This window comes from Dasypus novemcinctus, chromosome 18 (genome assembly GCF_030445035.2).
Source record: "Dasypus novemcinctus isolate mDasNov1 chromosome 18, mDasNov1.1.hap2, whole genome shotgun sequence".
NCBI lineage: Eukaryota > Metazoa > Chordata > Mammalia > Cingulata > Dasypodidae > Dasypus > Dasypus novemcinctus.
Genome location: NC_080690.1, coordinates 51,809,677 through 51,830,992, shown reverse-complemented (window position 1 = coordinate 51,830,992; position 21,316 = coordinate 51,809,677). Strand labels below are relative to the sequence as shown.

At 47.9% G+C, this 21,316-nt stretch overlaps 1 protein-coding gene across 1 annotated transcript in view; it reads left to right on the top strand.

The window, feature by feature from the left end:
* PEPD (peptidase D) overlaps positions 1-21,316 on the top strand; it is a 116,427-nt gene that overhangs the window by 22,347 nt on the left and 72,764 nt on the right. Inside the window, exons 5-7 of the mRNA XM_058280121.2 lie at positions 1,164-1,211; positions 2,361-2,422; positions 19,093-19,137. Coding sequence (XP_058136104.1) covers positions 1,164-1,211; positions 2,361-2,422; positions 19,093-19,137 — 155 coding nt within the window. The remainder of the gene's footprint in view (positions 1-1,163; positions 1,212-2,360; positions 2,423-19,092; positions 19,138-21,316) is intronic.

The following is a 21,316-nucleotide window of genomic DNA, read 5'->3' as shown; positions in this document are numbered from 1 at the left end:
CTCCAGGCACTCGCTGGATGCGTCACATCCCCTGCAGTGGTGACTGCTAACAGTTGTGTGTTCAGAGAATATTCAATGACAGGCAGTAAGTGAAGCATGTGACTTCATGTGATCCAAATGCCATGTCAGATCTCTGCTTTTCTGTGCAGAGATAGGAAGATGAGAAGGAACTATGACCAAAATGTTACCAATGTTTGTCTCTGGGGCTGGGATTGCACATGCATTTTTTCTTTTTAAACCTTTCAGTGTATTCCGAGTTTTCTTGGGGAGCATCTCAGATATGTCAAAATTCACCCAAGTGTAGACTTCAGATCTGCGTGGTTTAGTGCATGTCAGAAAGGCTGTTAAAGCAACGATGGCTCCTCCGCTGTCAAGGGTGTTAAAAGGGGGTGTGTGGGGGAGGCTACAGATACAGTCCTGGGGGCTCAGTGGGGCTCAGTAAGCAGGGCAGACCGAGGGGTGGGCTCAGGAGAGGAAGAGACTGCCTCCCACCCTGTTGGGGTGCTGGTGCCACAGCTAATGCAGGGCGTAGGCACTTTGCTTGAGGACAGAATACTGCTGGTGGGTGGCACAGGAGGCCGGGGCATGCAGTCCGAGCATGGATTTGGGGAGCAGCCCAGGTAGGGAGCAGGCATCTGTGGAGAGCATGAACCAAGGTGAAGGGCCTGTCCTTGAAGGAGTTGGGGCAGGAAGCACCCAGCATTCGGGAGGATGGAGAGGGGGCCGGGGTGGGAAGGGACTGCCACTGGACTAGGGGCCCATAGGGGCAGGGGAGGAGGGAGGGAGCTGTCGTGGCATCTGCCCTGGGATGGGAGGCAGGTGAGCTGCTCGCAAGGGCTGCTGGGATACAGGTCTTTCGGGAAGGACTTGGCAGGGGCCGGGGGCTTGCCTTGGAGGGCGGGAGGTTACCAGGTGTTTGGAGCCTGGAAGCAGGGTAGTGTAGAGGGCAGAGTACATGTTGGGGTTTGAAGTCCTCTTGACCACTCAACAGCCGTGAGGCTCTCAGAGGCCCTGTTACCTCTCCAGCCTCCGTGTCATCGTCTGCGGGGTGGGAACGACAGTCGGGCCACTGCTTGAAGGATTTGCTCGACAAACTTGAGCCGTCGTGATTAAGCCTCCTCACGGACGCTCTAGAGTGTGTCTCTCTCTCTCTGACCTTTCAGATCGCCAGTGTCCTTGCGTCCCGGAGCCCATCCACACTCCTCACCCTGGTAAGTGGTGCCGGCGGGCGGCTTTAGGGAACAGCCTGGAGGTGAGGCCTGAGAGACCCTGCGGGGCAGAGCGGGGCCAGGCGTGGCACCGCCCCAGCCTGGGTGGCGGAGGTGTCCAAGACCAAGTCCTGTGTGCTTGGGTCTCCCCGGGACCTGCTGGGTTCTCTCCCCGGGCCGCCACGAACGTGGCGCGACACCCACTTCAGAGGTTAAAGCCCCGGCTGGAAGGTGGAAGCGCGCCCGCGTTGCTGCTGGGACCTGTGGACGCGCGCTGGGAATTTGCTTCCGCCCTGGGTCCCCGCCACTGTTAATGGAGTTTGAAAACACTCGATTGGCGTCCAGCCCAGCGGAAGGTGGGCTGTGATGCACCAGATTTCGAACCCCAGCAGGGCTGTAGAAGGTCTCACACAAGCAGGTTTTCCTGCCTTTTTTTTTTTTGACCTTGAGAGTTTCAAATAAGAGTATACAACTCTGCTTCCCTTCCCAAGTGACCCTTCTCTCCTTTGTTAATCGATTTTTACAGAAATAGCTTTTCTTGGTGATTTTTCAGCACTCGCATGATCTCTTTTTTTCTGCTCTGAGTTTTGATGGCGAGGAAGGGAGGTTACGTTAGATGATTGTGGTCAGGGCCGGTCTGATGTGTTTTACTTGAAGTCTGCAATCAGACAGCGGATGAAGTTCTCGAGGTGGAGGTGGCATTTGGAATGCCCCTCTGAGGGTGTCTCTGAATCCCTGGTTCTGCCCCCATGCCTGTCCGAGCTCCCTCTTGGAGTAAGGGGAAGGAATGTGGTGTGCTTCCCAGTGTCACTCTGGGAAAGGCCCTGCTGCCTGCCTGGGTCCCACCGCATCTCGCCAGGGCTGGATTGGCCCCTTAGGGCCTGGTCGTGCCCCTTGCGGCCTGTGTGCACACAGGCTTTGTGGGGGGTGGTCCTAGTTAGGGAGGAGGCCTTGGCGTGCCTCCTGCTTCCCCCCTTCTGGGCTGTAGCTGATGTTTGCCCCTGGAAGACAGGAGGGCCTGCCCCGGTCCTGGGGCCAAGGTACCCAGCTTGACGGCTCAAGGGCCAGGGGCAGGGGCGGGAGGGGACCTGGCTTTGCCAGGCTGGGGTCTGCGCCCCTGTCCGAGCCCTCACACGCGCCCTCTCTTCCCAGCGTGGTGTCAACACGGACAGCGGCAGCGTCTGCAGGGAGGCGTCCTTCGAGGGCATCAGCAAGTGAGTCCGGGGTCCCGGGATCCGTTCTCCACCCTCCTGGGCTCACACCCTCACCACAGGTGTTCCCAGTCTACACACTGGACGTGAAATCCCCGGGCGGGAAGCCTCTAGAGAGGCGTTGGAGCGGCATTTGAGGAAATGGTTAGGAAAGCACCTTGCCTCGAATCGCTCTGGCTCTCACTGTGAGGACGGAGGCTGCTGCTCCACATGCAGGCTCACCCGAGAGCATTGGGAGTCCCCGCGGCACGCAAGGCTGCAGCCACTGTCTTCTCTCCAGGGACTGCTTCTGAGCCCTGTGATCGTGGCTCCCATCGCATCCTTGGCCGTGCAGCCCCCTCCCCTTACTCCCACCTTCTCCCTGCTGCTCCCAACAACTCTCCTGCTGCCCCAGTCCTAGGCAGGGGCCCCTCAAACCTGCCCCCCCCAGTTAACCACAGCTAAGCCCCCAAATCCCATTTGGGGTGCAGCTCTTCCTTCCAGGCCTCCAGGCAGGAGGGCAGCACGCCACCTCCCCTGCCACCCCTTGGCCCACCGTCTCTGGAGAGAGCTGCCTGCCAGCTCTGCTGGGGTCCCCGGGCTGGCTGGTGCCTGCCCTGGGGGTCGGGGAGCTGCAGGGCTGGGCTGGCACCACTCCTCAAGGCCTCTTAGCAGGCAGCTCCCAGCCCGTGCCTGGTACCTGGGTGCCCTGCCCCCACCCCACCGCGTAGCCTCTGCGGCTGCCACGTCCTCCATCGTCCTTTGGTGGACCAAGGCGGTGACGGTGGAAGTGTCTTATAATTATGTATGAGCCTGAGCTCTGGGGATTTGTGCGTATGTGTGATGTAGGGGTGATTAGGAAGGATTATGAGCTTATAAATATGTATCACACTACCCAGTGATAAGAGTGAGGGGGTAGGGGAGCGAGTCGGGCTTGCTTCTTTTCCTTGCTTCTTTTCCTCCGCGTCCTCTTGGGACTCTCCCCGGAGCGGCCCAGCACGATTAGCCGCTGGCTCCCCAGGCCCTTGGAGGGGGCCAAGGGGCCCAGGCAGCTCCTGCCTGTCCCTGCTGGATCCCCTGTGCCCCCTGGCACTGCCAAGTGGCCTCCTTCCGTCCTTCGGAATTCCTTGACCACCCTCTGGAACGCTCTGCGGTCCCACGGGGGCGGCCTCCTGGCATCTGCTTGGGTCTCGGAGACCGTGGGCTGGGAGGCAGGAGTGTTGGGGGCACCTTTCCAATGGCTCTGGGCCTTGGCGAGTCTCTTCTCTGGGAGCCTGCGCTCCCCCGGGTAGTCTGGTGCTGCCTGGGCTCGTGGGGGCTGCCCTGAGATCACGTGTGCCCAGAGCGGGCGCTCGGCAGATGGCTAGCCTCGCTGGCAAACCCTGGGCACGTCCTGGGGCCTCGCTGGGCCCTGGCGGGAGCCCAGGCTATAGCTCCTTAGGCAGAGCTGCTTGGTTTCCAGAGGCCAGGCAGGTGGCCCAGGGCGGCCCAGAGACGGCTTCACTGCCAGTGGGGGGGCAGGAGAGGCCTTACCTCCATGCCACAGATGTCCCACTGGGAACTCCAGCATCACCCTCCAGTAAGCAGATGGCCCTGTTGTTCTCCTGAGCCCCCACGGCCCCTCCCAAGGGCCCAGAAGAGCCTGTGCCCTCGCCACCCCTGACCTGGCATTTGGGAGACTTTTTTGGAGACTAGGGATGCCTTGATTTGAACCATCTCCCCAGACACTGTGGCCCAGAGCAGAGGGTCTGACTCGGGAATGCCGGGTCCCTGTCTCCACTGGTGGGCCTAGGGACAGCCCCCGTGTGCGTGCCGGAGCTGTGGGGGCCGAGGGGTAGCCCCTGCACGCATGCCGGGGCTGCGGGGGCCGAGCTGCGGGGGCCGAGGGGCAGCCTCCGTGTGCGTGCTGGGTCTGCGGGGACTGAGGGGCAGCCCCTGTGCTCCGTGCCGGGGCTGCTGAGCCTCCAGGCCTGCGTGCTGGCTGCCGTGGGTTCTGTAACGTAGCTGGGCCGCAGTGCTGCCCTCCCACATCTCTGCTCCCGGGTCCTCTGGCTGCTTGTGATGCACCCCCCACCCTCACCCCTGGAGCCTTGCCCCTTCTGCCTTACCCTGGGCCTCATTCCACTGTGTCACCCTTCGTGTCACTCCGATCTCAGGGGTTGTCCCACTGGGGCAGGGGTCTGTGGTGGGTCCCCCCACCCCCCAGGCTACAGGCACTAACCTCGGGCCTTCCCCAGCCACCCCCAAGCTCCTTCCTGGGGAAGGCCACCCACATCCTGTGTTCCTGGGGTCCAGGTGCAGCTCACCCCTGCTTCACATCCACCCAGCCACCAGCACCTTGACGCTCACCTCTGGGCTGTGCCAGGTCAGGGGCGGGGGAAGGATGGGGTGGGGGGAGCGGCCTCGGCCTCAAGGCCCGCGACAGCTCAGCAACCACGCTCTCCTGCCGCTGCGAGCGTCTCCAGCTGTTTGCCGGGGATAATAATAGCCTGATTCCTAAGCAAGATGAATCTCACTGTCCTCTTCCTTCCCAGTGCACAAGTGCTCCTGCCCCCGCCCGGCTCTCCCAGCCTTAATTAAGATCCCAATCCTGGGATCTTTTCCCAGCCCTGTTGACTTCTCTAGTTCACCTCCCCTCTTGGGTCTTTATTCGACCTACTTGAGCACAAGGTCAGGTTTGGCCTCTGATGGGCCATCTCAGGCCGCCCTTGTCCCTTTGTCTGGAGGGAGGAGGGGACTTGTGGTAGAGCTGTGGCTTCACCTGTCCGTCCCGCAGACCCTTCAGCTCCTGGCTGGCTGGGCAGTTGGCCTGTGACCTCTCCAGGTGTGGCTCCCCGGGGTGGGCTGCCTGTCACTTTGGGCTCAGCCGTGGGGGGCTGCGGAGGCCTCCCTCCCGGCCTCAGAACTCCTCAGCCCTCACGGTTCAGGGCCAGGCCACCCCCACGTCAGGGGCTGCAGCGGGTCTCTCAGTGACATGGTCCCCTGCAGGCTCCAAGGAGAGCCCGAGTAGAGGGACCAGGTCCAAGGGCAGCTGTCCTGGAAGGAGCAGGCGGTCTGCAGGCTCTGACGGGAGGCTGGGGGTGGAGGGTAGGGGACGGGGAGGCGGGGAGGAAAGCTCTGGAACAAAGAGGACTTGAGACCTCCTCCTGTGGCCTTTGGGCACCAGCGCTGCCTGGAGCTCTTGGTGCCTGCAGGAGGGCAGACTGGGAGTGGTCATCCATGAAGAATCTTTACTAGCATCTAAGGAGGGAGGTTTTAGAGCAGATTTTCCTGAGAGAGACACGGTGAAGGGAAAGATGGTCCGTGGGGGCCAGGGGATCTGATCTGAGCGGGGGGCCACTGTCTACCATCCATCGCGTCTGCCGAGCCTGGTGGCGGTGCCTTCCCAGCAGGAGGCAGTTCTCTCCCCTACACGTGGCATCTACCCAGGAGCCCACGAGCCCTGGGCCCAGCCATGAGTTAGGAAAGATTCTGCTTCCGGCTGCTGTCTGAGAGAGAAGTGCATTCGATACTTTACATCAGCTGGTTCTTTCTTATAAGCATATTTCTTATCTTTCGGCATTTGCTTTAATTGCCTTGCATATTTGAAGACAATTGGCTACAAATTAATCCATTTAAATAAGCAGTTAAATATGAAATTGCTGAATTTGGGGGTTGTTAATGCAGGAATATTAATATTCAAAGATGAGAATTTTAAAACCCAGGAAGTAGAAGGGCATTAATAAAACTTGACGATTGCAGCAGAATGCCGATTTGTGGTTTGGGGAGCACGGCTTACTGGCTACCGTTACCTTGTATATTAGATTAGTATTTAGGGCTGGGTTGCTGCTTTTGGCCCATGGGATTCTCTTTGAGGGGAGGAGTCCTGAAGAGACAAGAGCAGGCCCCAGCTCCCTCGTAGGGGCACATTGGGGCCGGCCTGGGCCTGTTACCTGGCCAGGGCCTGACTCCTTCGTTGGGTGGGAAACTCCAGGGGGAAAGTCGGAGGCAGTGGCAGGGGCCGTTGGCCACAATGCTTTCCCTTTCTTCTCCGGCCCATGTGAGCGCCCACCAGGAAATTCCTCTTGCTTTCGATGCTCTCCCACCCTCGCAGGCACCGTGTGGTTTTGTTACTTCTGCACAGTTAATACCTGCTCATCGTGGAAAACACCAGCACAGAGGCAAAGCCAGGGAATTTCCGAAATACCATTACCTGAAGTTAAGCCTCGTCGGCCCTGTGCTGGATGACCTTCTGAGTGTGGGCCTGAGTACGTGCTTACACATGTCTCTCGTGTGGGTCTGTGTGTATGCTTAGGTCTGTGTGTGTCTGTGTGTGTTTTTCTTTTTATGTGAATATCTTTGTGTATGTCTAAATGTTTGCCGGTACAGATGTGTGAAGTCTTGTGTGTCTGGACGGCTCTGTGTGTGCCTGCCTGTGTCCGTGTATGCACGTGTCTGTGTACGTATGTGTGTCTGTGTGCATAGCCCCTGTGGGTCTCTGCCATGTACACATCTCTAGGTCTGCCGTGTCTTTTCTAAGTGTACTCCTGACTGAGGGTGAGCCCGCGGATCTGCATCTGTCTGGGTGTTGGGTCAGAATGTCTAGTTGTGGGAAACACAAGTCAGCCAGCCTGGTGCAGGAGAAAATGAACTGTTGGAAGGGGTTGAGGAGCACAGTGGCACTAGCATGACCAGGCTCAGACACCGGACAGGGACGGGGAGATCCAGACAGACCTGTCCTTGTCCACGGTGACTGTGCGGCGAGATCCCAGCACCTGCCTCCTCGGCTTCCTGGGAACAGGTGGGCTGCACCTCCTGAGAAGAGCTGCCACGAAGGGAGTTTCCTGAACAGGAACAGAAACAGATGCAGAGGAAGGAAACAAATGTCCACTGCGTGTGCAAGGGTTTGCACACACACACACATACAGGTGTAATGACAAGAGCCCGGGTGTGGGGCCTTCCTTTGGAAAGGGCACTGGACTGAGTGCTTGGCCAGGATGAACCCATCAATCCCTACAACCCCTCCATAAGACGGGAACATGGTCACCCCTGTTTCCTACCTGGGAACACCGAGACGCCAGGAGGTTAGGGAACCTGTCCAGGGCCACCCAGCCGATGTGCAGTAGAGCTGGGGCTTGGACCCAGGCATTCTAACTCAAGTCCATTCACTTTGCTGCAAGTGTGTGTGTGTGAATGTGTTTTAATTTTCCAGCTCCTAAAACAAATACCATACATTGGGTTGCTCAAAGAACTGGAATTTATTGGCTCATGGCTTTGAGGCTAGAAGAAGTCCAAAACTGAGGCACCGGCAAGGTGATGCTTTTTCCCAGAAGCCTGTGGTGGTCTGGGATTGGCTGCCAGCGATCCTTGGTCCTCGGCTTTTCTGTTATATGGTAACGCATATGGCGCTATCTTCTCCTTGCCTCCCTGGGTCTGTTGACTTCCAGCTTCTGGCTGCTCCCTGTGGCTTTTCTTTCTGTGTCTAATTCCATTTGCTTATAAGGACCGCAGCCATACTGGATTAAGTCCCACCCTGGGCACACCTTAACTAAGGTCATCTTCAAAGGGCCTCGTTTCAAAGGAGTCACACCCACAGGACCAGGGGTTGAGACCTGAACATGCCTATTAGGGGAGGCATGATTTAACCCCCAACTGTATATTTCATAGAATGAAATTATACCACTGCGTTTCATTATTGAGTGGCTAACCTACGGCTTTTCTTAATGTCAGAGTGACATTTGGCAAAATGGGAGGCAGAACTGGGTTGTGGTCCTGGCTCATGTCATCTGCCATCTGTTCTTAACTCTGAACCACTGACGCTGCTTGTGAGCGCTCTGGTAGGGCTTCGGCACTACAACACTTAAGTGGACTGAATTAAGTATCCTGCGTGTGTAGTTAGGAATCCTGAGGCACTGGGCATCTGGAATCCTCTCTGCCTGCAAATGTCTTCTCTCTTCTCGCCCATGTCCCTCCCCTGTCCAGCTGTCGCAGTCTGCAGCAGGGATTCCAGGCTCACAACTGTGGCATTTCATAGGTGTTTCCATGCACCAGCAGTGACACCACGAAGAGTCCCTGGTCTGCAGGAGGACAGGAGGTCACCACCCTGCCTTTGCTTGTGTGTGATATCTTAACCTGAGATGGAGCAGGTCTCTGACTCCAGAAGGTGACGGCTTGCCAGGGCTCCTCCACCCAGGCCTGAACTTTGTGATGGGACATGCCATACTTCCCCAGATGTCTCACCCATAGCTTGAGCTCTGGGTCATGTCCTGTTCTCTTGTGTTGAGGATGTGTCCTGACCTAACTCTCTTGTCTTCTGGAGATACCTGTTAAGTTAATTTTATCAATGTTTGGCTTTGCAGATTTTTCTCTATTATATGTTTGCTTTCTGTTTAATTGATTTTTTCTCTTATTAATTTCCTTCTATTTTTTTTTAGGTCTGTCTTGTTATTTTTATAGATTCTTGAGAAAGAAGTGTTCTTAGGATGGAAGTTTAGATCACTGATTTTGGTGTTCATTTTTACTATATACATTTAGGGCTATCAGCTTTCCTCTAAGCACTGCATTAGCTGCATTTCACAGATTATGCTATTTCACATTTTTAAAAATCATTCAATTAAAAATATTTTCTAATTGTGGATTCTCTTTTGAACAATGGGTTATTTAACAGTGGGTTATTGAAGCTTAATTGTCAGACATTGTAGGATTTTATAGGTTTCTTTCTGTTATTTATTTCTAGTTTAATTTTATTGTGATTAATCTTCCCTGAATACAAGATTAACCATTTGAAATTTGTTGGAACATCCAGCATGTATTCATTATGATACGTGTTTCATGAGGACTTGAAAAGAATATATATTCTGCAATTGTGTGCTGTAGTGCTCTGTACTTATCTATTAAGTCAAGTTGATTAATTTTATTATTCCTATCTTCCACATCTTTACTGATTTCTGTGTTTTATTTTCTTCTAGTTACTGAAAGAGGTGTGTGAAAATCTCAAACTGTGCTTGTGGATCTGTGTCTTTCCCTTTTTAGTTTTGTCCATGTTTAAAACACCAGCTTTATTGAAGTAAAATTTAATACAATAAAATTCAGCAAGATTTTAAAAATATCTTCACTGAGATATCATTCACGTACTATACAGTTGACGCATTTAAAGTGTACAAGTCATTGGTTTTTAGAATGTTCGTAAGAGTTGTTTGTCACATTACAGTCAATTTAGAACATGTTCATCACCTCAAGAGAAACCCTGTACCCATCAGCAGTCACTTCTCCTTTACTCCCATTCTCCCCAGCCCTAAACAACCAGGAATCTACTTTCTATCTCTATAAATTTGCTTATTCTGGATATTTCATATAAATTGAATCATACAATATGTGGTCTTCAGTGTCTGGCTTATTTTAGCATAATCTTTTCAAGGTTCACCCATGTTGTAGAATGTATCGATATTTCATTTCTTTTTAACACCAAATAATATTCTATTATGTGGATAAAACTCATTTTGTTATCTATACATCAGTTGGTTTCTACTTTTTAGTTACTATGAATCATGCTTTGAACACTTCCATGTATTGGGGATTGAATCATGCCCCCACAGAAGGCATGTCCTGTGGGTGTGAACCCATTTGTAACTAGGTCCTCTGCAGATGCTGTTACTTAAGATGTTCCCAGACAGACTGAGGACAGACCTTAATCCAATATGGCGAAGTCCTTATACACAAAGGAAACAAGACACAGAAAGAAAAGCCACAGAGAGCAGCCAGAAGGTGGAAGTCTACAGAACTGGAAGAGAAAGGAGATGCCGTCACGTGCATTGCATTGTGAGAGAAAAGCCAAGGACCAAGGATTGCCAGCAGCCAGCCCCAGAATACCACTGTCTTCTGAGAGAAAGCATCGCCTTGCTGATGCTTCAGTTTCAGACTTCTTTTGGCTTCAAAACCATGAGCCAATAAGTTCCCATTTTTAAGTCAACCCACTGTATGGTGTTTGTTTTAGCAGCTAAGGAAACTAATACACCATGCAAGTCTTTGTGTGGACATATGTTTTCATCTTTCATACGCACACACACACACACCCCTAGGAGTGGAATTTCTGGATCATGTGGTTACTCTGTGTTTCACTTTTCTTATTAGAACAGTTGTGGGTTTACAGAAAAATCTGTATATGGAAACCACCCCCCCAAGTGTATCGAATTTTCCCTGTTTAACTTTTTGAAAGAACTGCAAAACTGTTTCCCAAAATGGCTGCACCGTTTTACATTTCTGCCAGCAGTATATGAGGGCTCCAATTTCTCTACAACCTTGCCACCACTTATTATTTGTCCTTCTTATTATTGTAGCCATCCTTGTGGGTATGAAGTAGAACCTCATTGTGGTTTTGATTTGCATTTCCCTGATGACTAATGATGATAAGCATCTTTTCATGTGTTTGTTGGCCATTTGTATGTCTTCTTTAGATAAATGTCTATTCAGATCCTTTGCCTATTTTTTATTGGCTTATTTATCTTTTTATTGTTGATTTATGAGAATTTTTTATATTATGGATATTAGGCCTTTATCAGATATATGGTTCTAAAATATTTTCTCCCATCCTGTGGGCTTTCTTTTTCCTATCTTTTGTTTAGTGAATAAAAGTTTTAATTTTGATAAATTCAAATTTACCTATTTTTCCTTGGTTGCTTCTGTTTTAGGTGTCATACATATTTAAGAAACCATTGCCAAATCCAAAGCCATGGAGATTTACACCTGTGTTTCCTTCTAAGAGTTTTACAGTTTTAGTTTTTACATTTAGACATTTGATCCATTTAGACTTAATTTTTATATATGGTTTGAGGTAGGGGTCCAACTTCATTCTTTTGCATATAGCCCTCCAATTGTCCCAGCACTATTTGCTGAGAAGACACTCTTTTCCTTGTTAGTCTTTATAATCTTGTTGAAAATCAACTGATGATAAATGTATGGGCTTATTTCTGGACTCTTAATTCTATCCTGTTGATTTTACATATGTAATCTTATACCAGTACCATACTGTTTTGATTACTTTGGCTTTATAGTAAGTTTCAAAATCAGGAAGTGTGAGTCCCCCAACTTTATTCTTTTTCAAGATTGTTTTCGCTATTCTGGATCCCTTGCAGTTATCAATTTGGTGGGTATTGCCATCTCAACAATACTGTCTTCCAATCTATAAACATGAGCTGTCTTGCCATTTATTGAGATCTTCTTTAAAATTTTCAATGATAGTTTATGGTTTTCAGGGTATAAGTCATACTTCTTTTATTAAATTTATTTCTAAGTTAATTCATCCTTTTTTTGTGCTGTTGTAAATGGAATTGTTTTCTTAATTTCATTTTAGGGTTGCTGATGTATAGAAATACAATTGGTTTTTGTTTATTGATCCTATGTCCTTTAACCTTGCTGAACTCATGTATTATATGTATGTATTATAGTAGTGTATTTTTGTGAATTGCTTAGAATTTTCTGTATGTCATGTCACATGCTGGTCGAGGTAGTTTTTGCTTCTTCCTTCCAACTTAGATGCCTTTCATTTCTTTTTCTTGCCTAATTGCCCTGGTTAGAACTTCCAACATCATGTTGAAATGGAAGTGGCATGAGCAGACATCCTTCTCTTGTTCCTGTCTTATGGGGAAAGCTTCTAGACCCTCACCATTAGGCATGTAGTTAGCCGTGAGTTTTTTGAAGATAGCCTTTATCAGGTTGAGAGAGTTCCTTCTATTCTAATTTGAGTGTTTTTATCATAAAAAGATGTTGGATTTTGTCAGATGCTTTTTCTGCATCATGATTTTTGTCTTTCATTCTATTACTATGGTATAATACATTGATTGATTTTCATATGTTGAACCAAGCTTGCATTCCTAAGGTAAATCCCATCTTGGTCGTGGAGTGTAAACCTTTCTGTGCATTGCTGAATTTTTGGTTTGCTAGTATTTTGTTGGAGATTTCTGTGTCTATATTCATAAGGGATTTTTGTCTGTAGTTTTCTTTCCTTATGAGGTCTTTGGTTTTGCTATCAGTGTAATACTGGCCTCAAAGAATGAGTTGGAAAGTGTTTTGCTCCACTTCAGTTTTTCCCAAGAGTTTGTGAAGGATTGGTATTATTTCTTATTTAAATATTTGGTAGAATTCACTGGTGAAGACATTAGTCATTAGTTTTTCTTTGAAGGAAGTGTTTTGATTACTAAAAGTTAATCTTCTTACTTGTTATAGATCTGTTTCAATTTAGGTTTTCTATTTTGTCTTGAGTTAATTTCCATAGTTTGTGTCTCTTGGAATTTGTCCATTTCATCTAGGTTATTTAATTTATTGGCATACAATTGTTCATGATAGTCCTTTATAATCCTATTCATTTCTTTAACATTGGTAGTAATAGTCCCCTTTTCATTCCTGATTTTAGTAATTTTAGTCTTTCTTCTTTTTTAAGCTAATTATTTACTGCAATGAATTTCCCTCCAAACACTGCTTTAGTTGCATCCCATAAGTTTTGGTGTGTTGTGTTTTCATTTCTTTTTATCTCAAAGAATTTTCTAATTTCCCTGTTGATCTTTTCATTGGTCTATTGATTATTTAGGAGTGCATTGAGTTCTTCCTATTTAGGAATTTCCCAAATTTCCTTCTGTTATTGAATTCATTCCATGGTGGTTCAAGGGCATATTTTGTATGATTTCAGTCCTTTTAAATTTTAGAGAATTGTTTTATCATGTGATCTGACCTTCACAATGGTCCATGCTCACCTGAAAAAGTGCTATTGTGGGTGGATTGTTCTAGAGATGTCTATTAGATTCATTTGGTTTACAGTGTTAGTCAACTCTTTGTCTTTGAGAAGAAGTTTTTTTCTTAAACCCTATTTTGTCTTAAATTGGTATAATCTTTCCAGGTCTTTTTTGGTTACCATTTGTATAGTATATCTTTTTCCATTCTTTTATTTTCAACCTATTTGCATCTTTGAATCTAAAGTTTGCCTCTTTGAGATAGCATGAAGTTAGATCATGTTGTTTTTTTCATCCATTCTGCCAATCTCTGCCTTTTAATTGATGTGTTTAATCCATATGCATTTACTGTAACTTTAGATAAGGTAACATTTATCTGCTATTTTGTTGTTTGTTTTCTATATATCTTATGTCCTTTTAGTTCCTCTATTCCTCCATTACTACCTTTTTATATTAAATCAATATTTTCTATTGTGTCTTTTTAATTCCCTTGTTATTTATTTTGTTTTATATTTTTGGCTTATTTTCTTTTGGTTGCCCTGAGGATTACAATTAACATCTTAGTCTATAAAAATTTGATATAGGTTACTAACCCTTAGTTTCAATAGGTTATAAAACCTTTGCTCATCTGTAGTTCATTTCCTACCCCAGCCTTTGTACTCCTGCTATCATACAAATTATGTGTCCATCAATAGAGATTTATAATTATTGCTTTAAAGTTGTCTTTTAAATCAGAGGGGAGAAAAAAGAAGCTGCAGAGAAAAAATACAATTATGTTTTCTTTTATGTTTATGTAGTTACCTTTACCTGTGCTATTTTTCTTTGTGTGAATTTGAGTTTCTCTCTAGTGTCCTTTCATTTCAGCTTGAAGGACTGTAGGTCGCTAGTAGTAAATTCAGTTTTTGTTTATCTGGGATGTCCTAATTTCTTCATTTTTGAAGTATAGCTTTGCTGGATATGCAATTATTGGCTTACAGTGTTTATCTTTCACCACTTTGAATATATCATCCTGCTGCCTTCTGGCCTTCATGTGTGTGGTTTTTTTTTTTAAGTTTTATTTTACTTCTGTCTCTCCCCTTTCTCCCCATTGTCTGCTCTCTGTGTCCATTCGCTGTGTGTTCTTCTGCATCTGCTTGCATTATTAGGTGGCACTGGGAAACTGCGGCTCTTTTTTGTTGCGTCATCTTGCTGTGTCAGCTCTCCATGTGTGCGGTGCCACTTCTGGGCGGGCTGCACTTTTTTCACACAGGGCGGCTCTCCTTGTGGGCCGCGGGGGTGCCCCTGCATGGCCCAGCACTCCTTGTGTGGCAGCACTGCGCGTGGACCAGCTCATCACACGGGTCAGGAGGCCCTGGGGATTGAACCCTGGATCCTCTATAGGGTAGGCGGACGCTCTGTCAGTTGAGCCACGTCTGCTTCCCCCTTGATGTATTTTCATGAGAAATTAGCTTTTGACCTTATCGAGGATCATTTGTATTAATGAGTTGCATTTCTCTTCCACCTTTCAAAATTCTCTGTCTTTACTGTTTGACAATTTTATTACATGTCTAGGTGTGGCTCTGAACTTATCCTACTTGGAATTATTTGGTGTTTTGGACATGTAAATTAATGTTTTTCATCAAATTTTGGAAGTTTTAAGTGTTCTTTCTTGCCTTTCTCTCCTCTCCTTCTGAGACTCCTGTTCTGCATGTGTTGATGTGCTTGCCGGTATGTCACAGCTTTCTTAGGATTGGTTAGTTTTTCTTCATTCATTTTTCTTTCTTTTTTTCACACTGGGTGATCTCAGTTGACCTAACCTCAGGTTCACTGATTCTTTTGCCTGTTCATATCTGCTGTTGAATCCCTCTAGTGAATTTACTTCACTATTTTATGTCTCAGTTCAGAATTTCTACTTGGTTCCTTTTTCTACTTGGTTTCTTTTTATAATTTCTCCCTCTTTATTGAGGTTCCCTATTTAGTGAGACCTCATTCTCATACTTCCCTTTAGTTCTATAGACATGATTCCCTTCAGCTCTTTGAACACATTTAAAGTTAAAGACTAGTAAGTCCAATGCCTGGCCTTCCTCAGGGACAGTTTCTAGTGCCCTTTTTGTGTATGTATGTTCTGTTTCTTTGCAGAAATAAAAAATTTTTGTAATTTTTCTTTGAAAACTGGGCATTTCAAATAATATAATGTGACAACTCTTAAAATCAGATTCCCTATCCCTCCTAGGGTTTGCTGTTATGGTTGGTTTTGTTGTTGTTTGTTTGATGGCTTTCCTGAGCTAATTCTGCAAAGTTTGTATTCTTTGTTGCATGTGACCACTGAAGTCTCTGCTTGGTTAGCTTAGTAGCCAGATAATAATTGGGTAGAGATTTCCTTAAATGCCTGAGGCCAGTAAGACTCCCGGTTTTTGTCAAGGGGCTATGTGTACATGTTGGGGAATACCTTCAACACTTAGCCAGACAGTAGACAGCACGGTCTTAACACCCCTTTTATTTTCTGCTTTTGCCCAGCATCAACATTAGCCAGGAGTGAGAGCTTAGGGGCATGCTCTTGGCTTTCTAGATTCCCAGGACTGGTTGGGAGCTTTGCAGAGTTCCTCTGTAGACATATCATTCCCCAAAAGGCTTTTCTTTTGAGTTTTTAGTTAGCCTATTGTTTGTTCCAGTTGTATTCCTCTCTCAGGCAGCTGCAAAGTTTAACAGTTGCCTCTGTTTGCAACTATTGTCTGTGGGGAAAAGTCTTTTATCCATTGGTCCTACTCTGAGTCAGGTTAAATAAAGACAGTTACAAATGGGGTCTTCTGGAAACCACCGAACAGGTCAAATGATGACTTCTCTGAAAGAGGCTTTGAAGGAGCACCAACTCCGTTCTGCCCCTCTGGCGGCTGCCGAGCTGGTGGCCTCCACCGTGATTGCGGTTTTCAAGCTATGTGGAGCTCGAGCAGAGGGGGTGGGAAGAGGGCAAGTTAAAACACCACGAAACTGACTGAGGTTCAACTTTTTTTTTTTTTTAAATAAACTCTGCCCTAATTGCTGCTAGCCCCAAGCTTTTATTTAATATCCAGAGTTCTGAAAAAGTTGATTCTGACAACTTTTTTGCCATTTTTCTCATTGCTTTTATGGAATAGAGAATTTTCAGAGGTCTTTCCTGCGTCATTTTTGCTGGTGTCATCGTTTAGAACTGTTTGTTAGAAAGACTGTTCTTTCCTCTATTAAATTGCCTTGGCACCCTTGTCAAAAATCAATTGATCATAAATTTAAGAGTTTATTTTTGGACTTTCAATTCGGTTCCATTGATTTATATGCCATTATCACACATACTAATTACTATAGCTTTATAATACATTTGAAATTGGGAAGTGGAAGTCATCTAATCTTTTTCAAGATTGTTTTGTCTATTATGGGTCCCTTGCATTTCTGTATTTCAGTAAGTTTTATCTTTTCTAGAATTCCGAAAAATGGATTCATATGAGCTGTAGTCTATTGTATCTGGCTCCTTTCATTTAGGATAGTGCTTTTGAATCCTCTTTAGCATAATGCTGCATGTATCAGTGTTGAGAAATAAAAAGCATAACGTTGCAAAAATATCTAACAAGTCACTCCTGCTCCCGCTTCTGTGGATCGGCCTGTGGGGTCATGGCCTTGCAGGAGAATATCAAGTAAATAACTCCTGCCCCCTGTTTTTGTAAATCAGCCTCTGAAAACATGGCCTAGCAGAAAGATATCAAACGAGTGACCCTACCCCCGCCGCTTCTGTAAATCAGCCCTCAACCTTGCAGCTGCATTCTTCTTCTGTAACCCCGCTTGCAAAATTACACCTAGCAATGCGTTAGCCAATGAGCAAAAGTTATGCTGATCCCACCTGAAATCCTATGAAAACTGAAAAATGGGGCTCAGAATTTGGAGATTGACTCTTCTCTAGGCTTGTGCGTAATAAATCTGTTCCTTCACTTCTCTTGAGTGCTAGTTTTGGGTCTTTCTGCGGTTCAGAACTCCTGGCTTTGCTGCAACATCAGTAACTCACTTATATTGCTGAATGTTATTGTTTCATATGGATGAACACAATACTTTCCCATTCACAGTTGATGGACATTTAGTTTGTTTCCCATTTTTAACTACTACAAATACAGCTACCATGAATATTCATGTATTAGATTTTGGGTGAACATTTGCTTTCCTATTTCTTAGGTAAATATTCTCACAATAGCAGAATATATATTCTTTTCAAGTACAAATGGAGCATTCACCAAGACCAACCTTGTGTTCATTCATGAAACAAGTCTCGTTAAATTTTAAGATACTAAAATGAAACTGAATATATTCTCTGACCACAGTGGAATTAATCTAGAAATCAATAAGAAAAGATGGAAAATCCTCAGATATTTTTAAACAGACTACTTCTGCATGACCAATAGATCAGAGAAGAAATCACAAGGGACATTTAAAAATTATTTTTAACTGAATGATAGCACAAACACAGCATGTCACAATTTGGGGAATCCAGCTAAAATACTATTTAGAGGCAAACTTATAGCTTTAAGTATTTGTATTAGAAAAGATAAGATCTCACTGGATGCAACGTGGGAGAGTGTGGGCTATGATGTGGACCATTGACCATGAGGTGCAGCGATGCTCTGAGATGTATTCACCAAATCCAATGAATGTCTCATGATGATGGAGGAGATTGTTGCTATGGGGGGAGAAGTGGGGAGAAGGGGATGGGGGTTATATGGGGACCTAATATTTTTTGAATGTAATATTAAGAAAATAAAGACAAAAAAAAAAAAGAAAAGATAAGATCTAAAATCAACAAGATAATAGATCTCAAACATCTCCCAGCCCTGTGTGAGCTTTGGGAATGTTCCACTTTACAGCCCCTGGTAGTTGCTGTTTGTCTCAAGAACTTTCACCGTACCCACACCTCTTAGTATTTAATAAAGACTCAAGAGGATATATTTGTACATTTCTGGAATTCCTTCTCTTTGTAGCGTCCTCTTCTCTGGTATTTTGCCCACAGATTTAAGTTCTTTCATCCTCCCTGAACTCCAGTCTTCGTTCCTTACCTCAGTGAGACCTGTGTTCTGCCTGAGCATTCTCTTCCTGTGCTGCAGTCCAGAAAGTTCCTCTGGCCAGAAAGCCAGGGCAATCCCAGTGCTCATCCCACTTTTTTTTTGCACTGCCTATTGTCTATTGTCTGAAAAGAGTTGTTTTATATTTGTTGTACAGTTTTCTACTTGTGTATGTGGGTGGGCAAGTTTAGTACCAGTTATCCCCCGTGGCTGGCAAAAGAAGTTAGTTAGTTCTCTTTATCTGTCTGGTTCTACAGATGTTTCCTTCTTAACCATCTCATTGGCTCATGAAGCTCTCAGCACACAGGCAAAGGCTTTTGGTGAGGTGATGGAGCCCGTGCCCACCCAGTCCCCTTTTGGGGAGCTGTCCCATGGTGATTCCTTACCCCATGCCATCATCTGGACGTAGAGGGAGCTCACCATGGGTGGCTGTGTCCACGGCCTCCTTCTGAGGTAGTCCCAGAAGTGCGGGCTGTTTGGGCTGCTTAGACCTGCTCCTCCTCTCCTTCCTTTGGCTCTTGCTTACACTGAGAGACTAAGATGCTTAAAGCTGAGTTCTTCTTCAGGCCTCTTACTTTAGGTGGCTTCAGAAGCCTGGAGGTCTGTGACATCTTCCTTGGTGATGTCCTGCCAGGAGCGCTGGAGCCCAGCTTGCTCTGTCCCTGATGGGGCAGGAAGAGGCTGTGCTGCCACTTCCTGGGAGGGGCAGACAGCGTCCTGCGGCCAAGCTCCCGCTCCCAGCCCGCTGCACTTGGAGCACCTGGCCCGAGTGCCCAGGTCTGCTGCAGGAGCTGAGCAGCAGGCCTTCCCCGGGCCGGAGTCACGAACTTAACGTTTGGGGCCTCTCTTGGTCATGCTGTGTTTGTCCTGGATGAGGTATTTCTTATTGGGAGATGATAGATGATTGAACTAATGGGCTTGATTCACTCTTCTTCCACAGGTTCAATGTCAACAACACCATCCTCCACCCGGAGATCGTAGAGTGGTGAGTATGGCCCGTGGCCAACGTGGCTGCCCCTTGTGCTCACGGAGGTGGCTGTGCCTGCTGTCCCCCCCACCCTATTCAGAGAGCCCCTCAGACCAGCTGCTCCCCAGAACCTCCTCCCTCAGCCTCTTCTCTTTGTTGTTTTGGGGTTTTTTTTCAGTTTGTTGGTTGGTTTTTAAGGAAGAAAATGAGTCACTTGAATGTCACTTAAGTTTCTTTTTTTGCCTTTGTCTTTATTTTCAGCCTTTTAAAAACTCCTACCATAGGTAGGACAGACCTTCGTGGCTAAGTTAGAAAATAGATAATGAAAAGGGTAAAAATAAACATCACACATCCTCCCTCTACCAGCAGGTAAATATTTTCTCCTCATGCCATGCATCTCCCTCGGCTAGGGCGGCATCCTATTCCACGTGCTCTCTCGTCGCCTCTTTCCTCCCCTCGGTGACACAGGCAGCCCCTACCTCAGCAGAAGTGCTTCCTGTTAGGTCACCTCAGGGAAAGCCTTCTCAGCCTGGGAGTCACCTCTGTGGGCCCTCAAGAGGCCCCCGGCTCAGACGGGCCACCAGTCTCCTTCCTAAGCTGTACAGTTGCTCTGTTCACCAAATGTTTTCTCTGTCACGTGGCCGCTCCCTTTCGTGTGGAAGAGAAGCGAGCAGGCACGGCACAGCCTGACTGACAGGTGTGCACACTCTTTACGTCTGTCCTTGGGGTCTGCTCGGCTCCCTCCCTCCAGCTGGGTGACCTGGCTCACCTTATCTGGGCTCTAAGGCAACACTGCGACCTGAAGCATGACCTGGAGGCAACTGGTGAAGGCGGGGAAGTGAGGGTAGAGGTCCAGGCCAAGGGCTGGTTGTTGAAAGGCCAGAGGCAGTGGAGAGGCGTCAACCCTGTGTAGCCAGTGCTGAGCCAGGGCTGCAGAGCCTGGGGTGGTGGGAGACACGGCTGGGGGCCAGGCTGGCCTGGGTATCAGTTTTGGCTTTGTCTTGAAAGAAATGGGAAATGTGGGGGACCTCTGAAGGGTTTAAGCAGGAGCACGGTGGGAGCGGGTTTGCTTTTTCTTTAAGTCACTTTGGCTGCACCCAGGGAGGTAGGTGTAGGGGAGCATGAGTGGGAAGAGGAGCCGTTAGGAAGCTTTCACAGATGTCCAGGTGGCAGTGGACGGGGTGGCGTGACAGGTTTGAGAGGTAAAGAGGTGGTCAAGGAGAAAGCTCCTGGTGAGGAACCGGCTGTGACGGTTGAGTGATGGCTGGGGTTGAAAGTGCGTGTTTGTCTTGAACACCCTGGTGATGCATCACTGAGCTGGGGAAGGCTGGGAGGGGCTGGCACCTGGCAGGTCAGGGGTGCGTTGGGGCCTGCAAGGGGCGGGTGCCGTGGCTGGTCAGGAGCTGATTAGGGGGTGTAGGGTCTGAGGCAGGCGCAACAGGGAGAAGGGGGCAGGTCAGAGGTGAAGGTCTGGCTGTCAACAGAGTCAGGCACACCCCTGGGAGGAGGCGGGGCCAGGCAGGTCACCCTAATGCTGCTGGCAGCCCTGGCCCAGTGCCCGTCATGGCCACACGCTCGGTGGGGGGAGGTGTGTCCCCATCTTTTTTTTAATAAAGTGCCTGACCCACCTGAGGCCCCCAGTTGGCAGGAGAATAAGGCCTGCTGGGCACTCAAGACGGGCCCGTGGTCACTTACCCTCGCGTATGACATTCCTTGTGACCATTTACATTTGGGCACTTTGGAGACCGAGACTGGGTCGTGTGCAGTGACATCTCCTAAGGGGGGGTAACTATTAGATCGTCACTTTGAAACAAATGCACTGTAATTCTAGTGACATTTCCAAGGCTCTGAGGGGACTCTGGGTTCACAGGAACCCCTCCCAGTGTATTAAAGCGAGCAGCAGAAGGGACTTCCTGGACATTTGGTGGCGGTCCAGCGATTTTAGAAACGCCTGCATTGTCCCTCCTGCCGCAGGCGGGTTTGCCAGGCTGCTGTGACAGATACCACACAGGAGGTTGGCTCTAACAACAGCAGTTCAGCGGCTCGCAGTTTTGAGGCCAGAAGAAGTCTGGTGTCAAGATACCACAAGGCCTGCTTTCCCCCGGAGCCCGGAGCCCGCCGTGCGGGCCGCGCAGGCCTTGGGTTCCTTGGCTTCCACCCCCGCCTCGTCTCGAGCGTCCTCTCTCTCCTGTGTCCA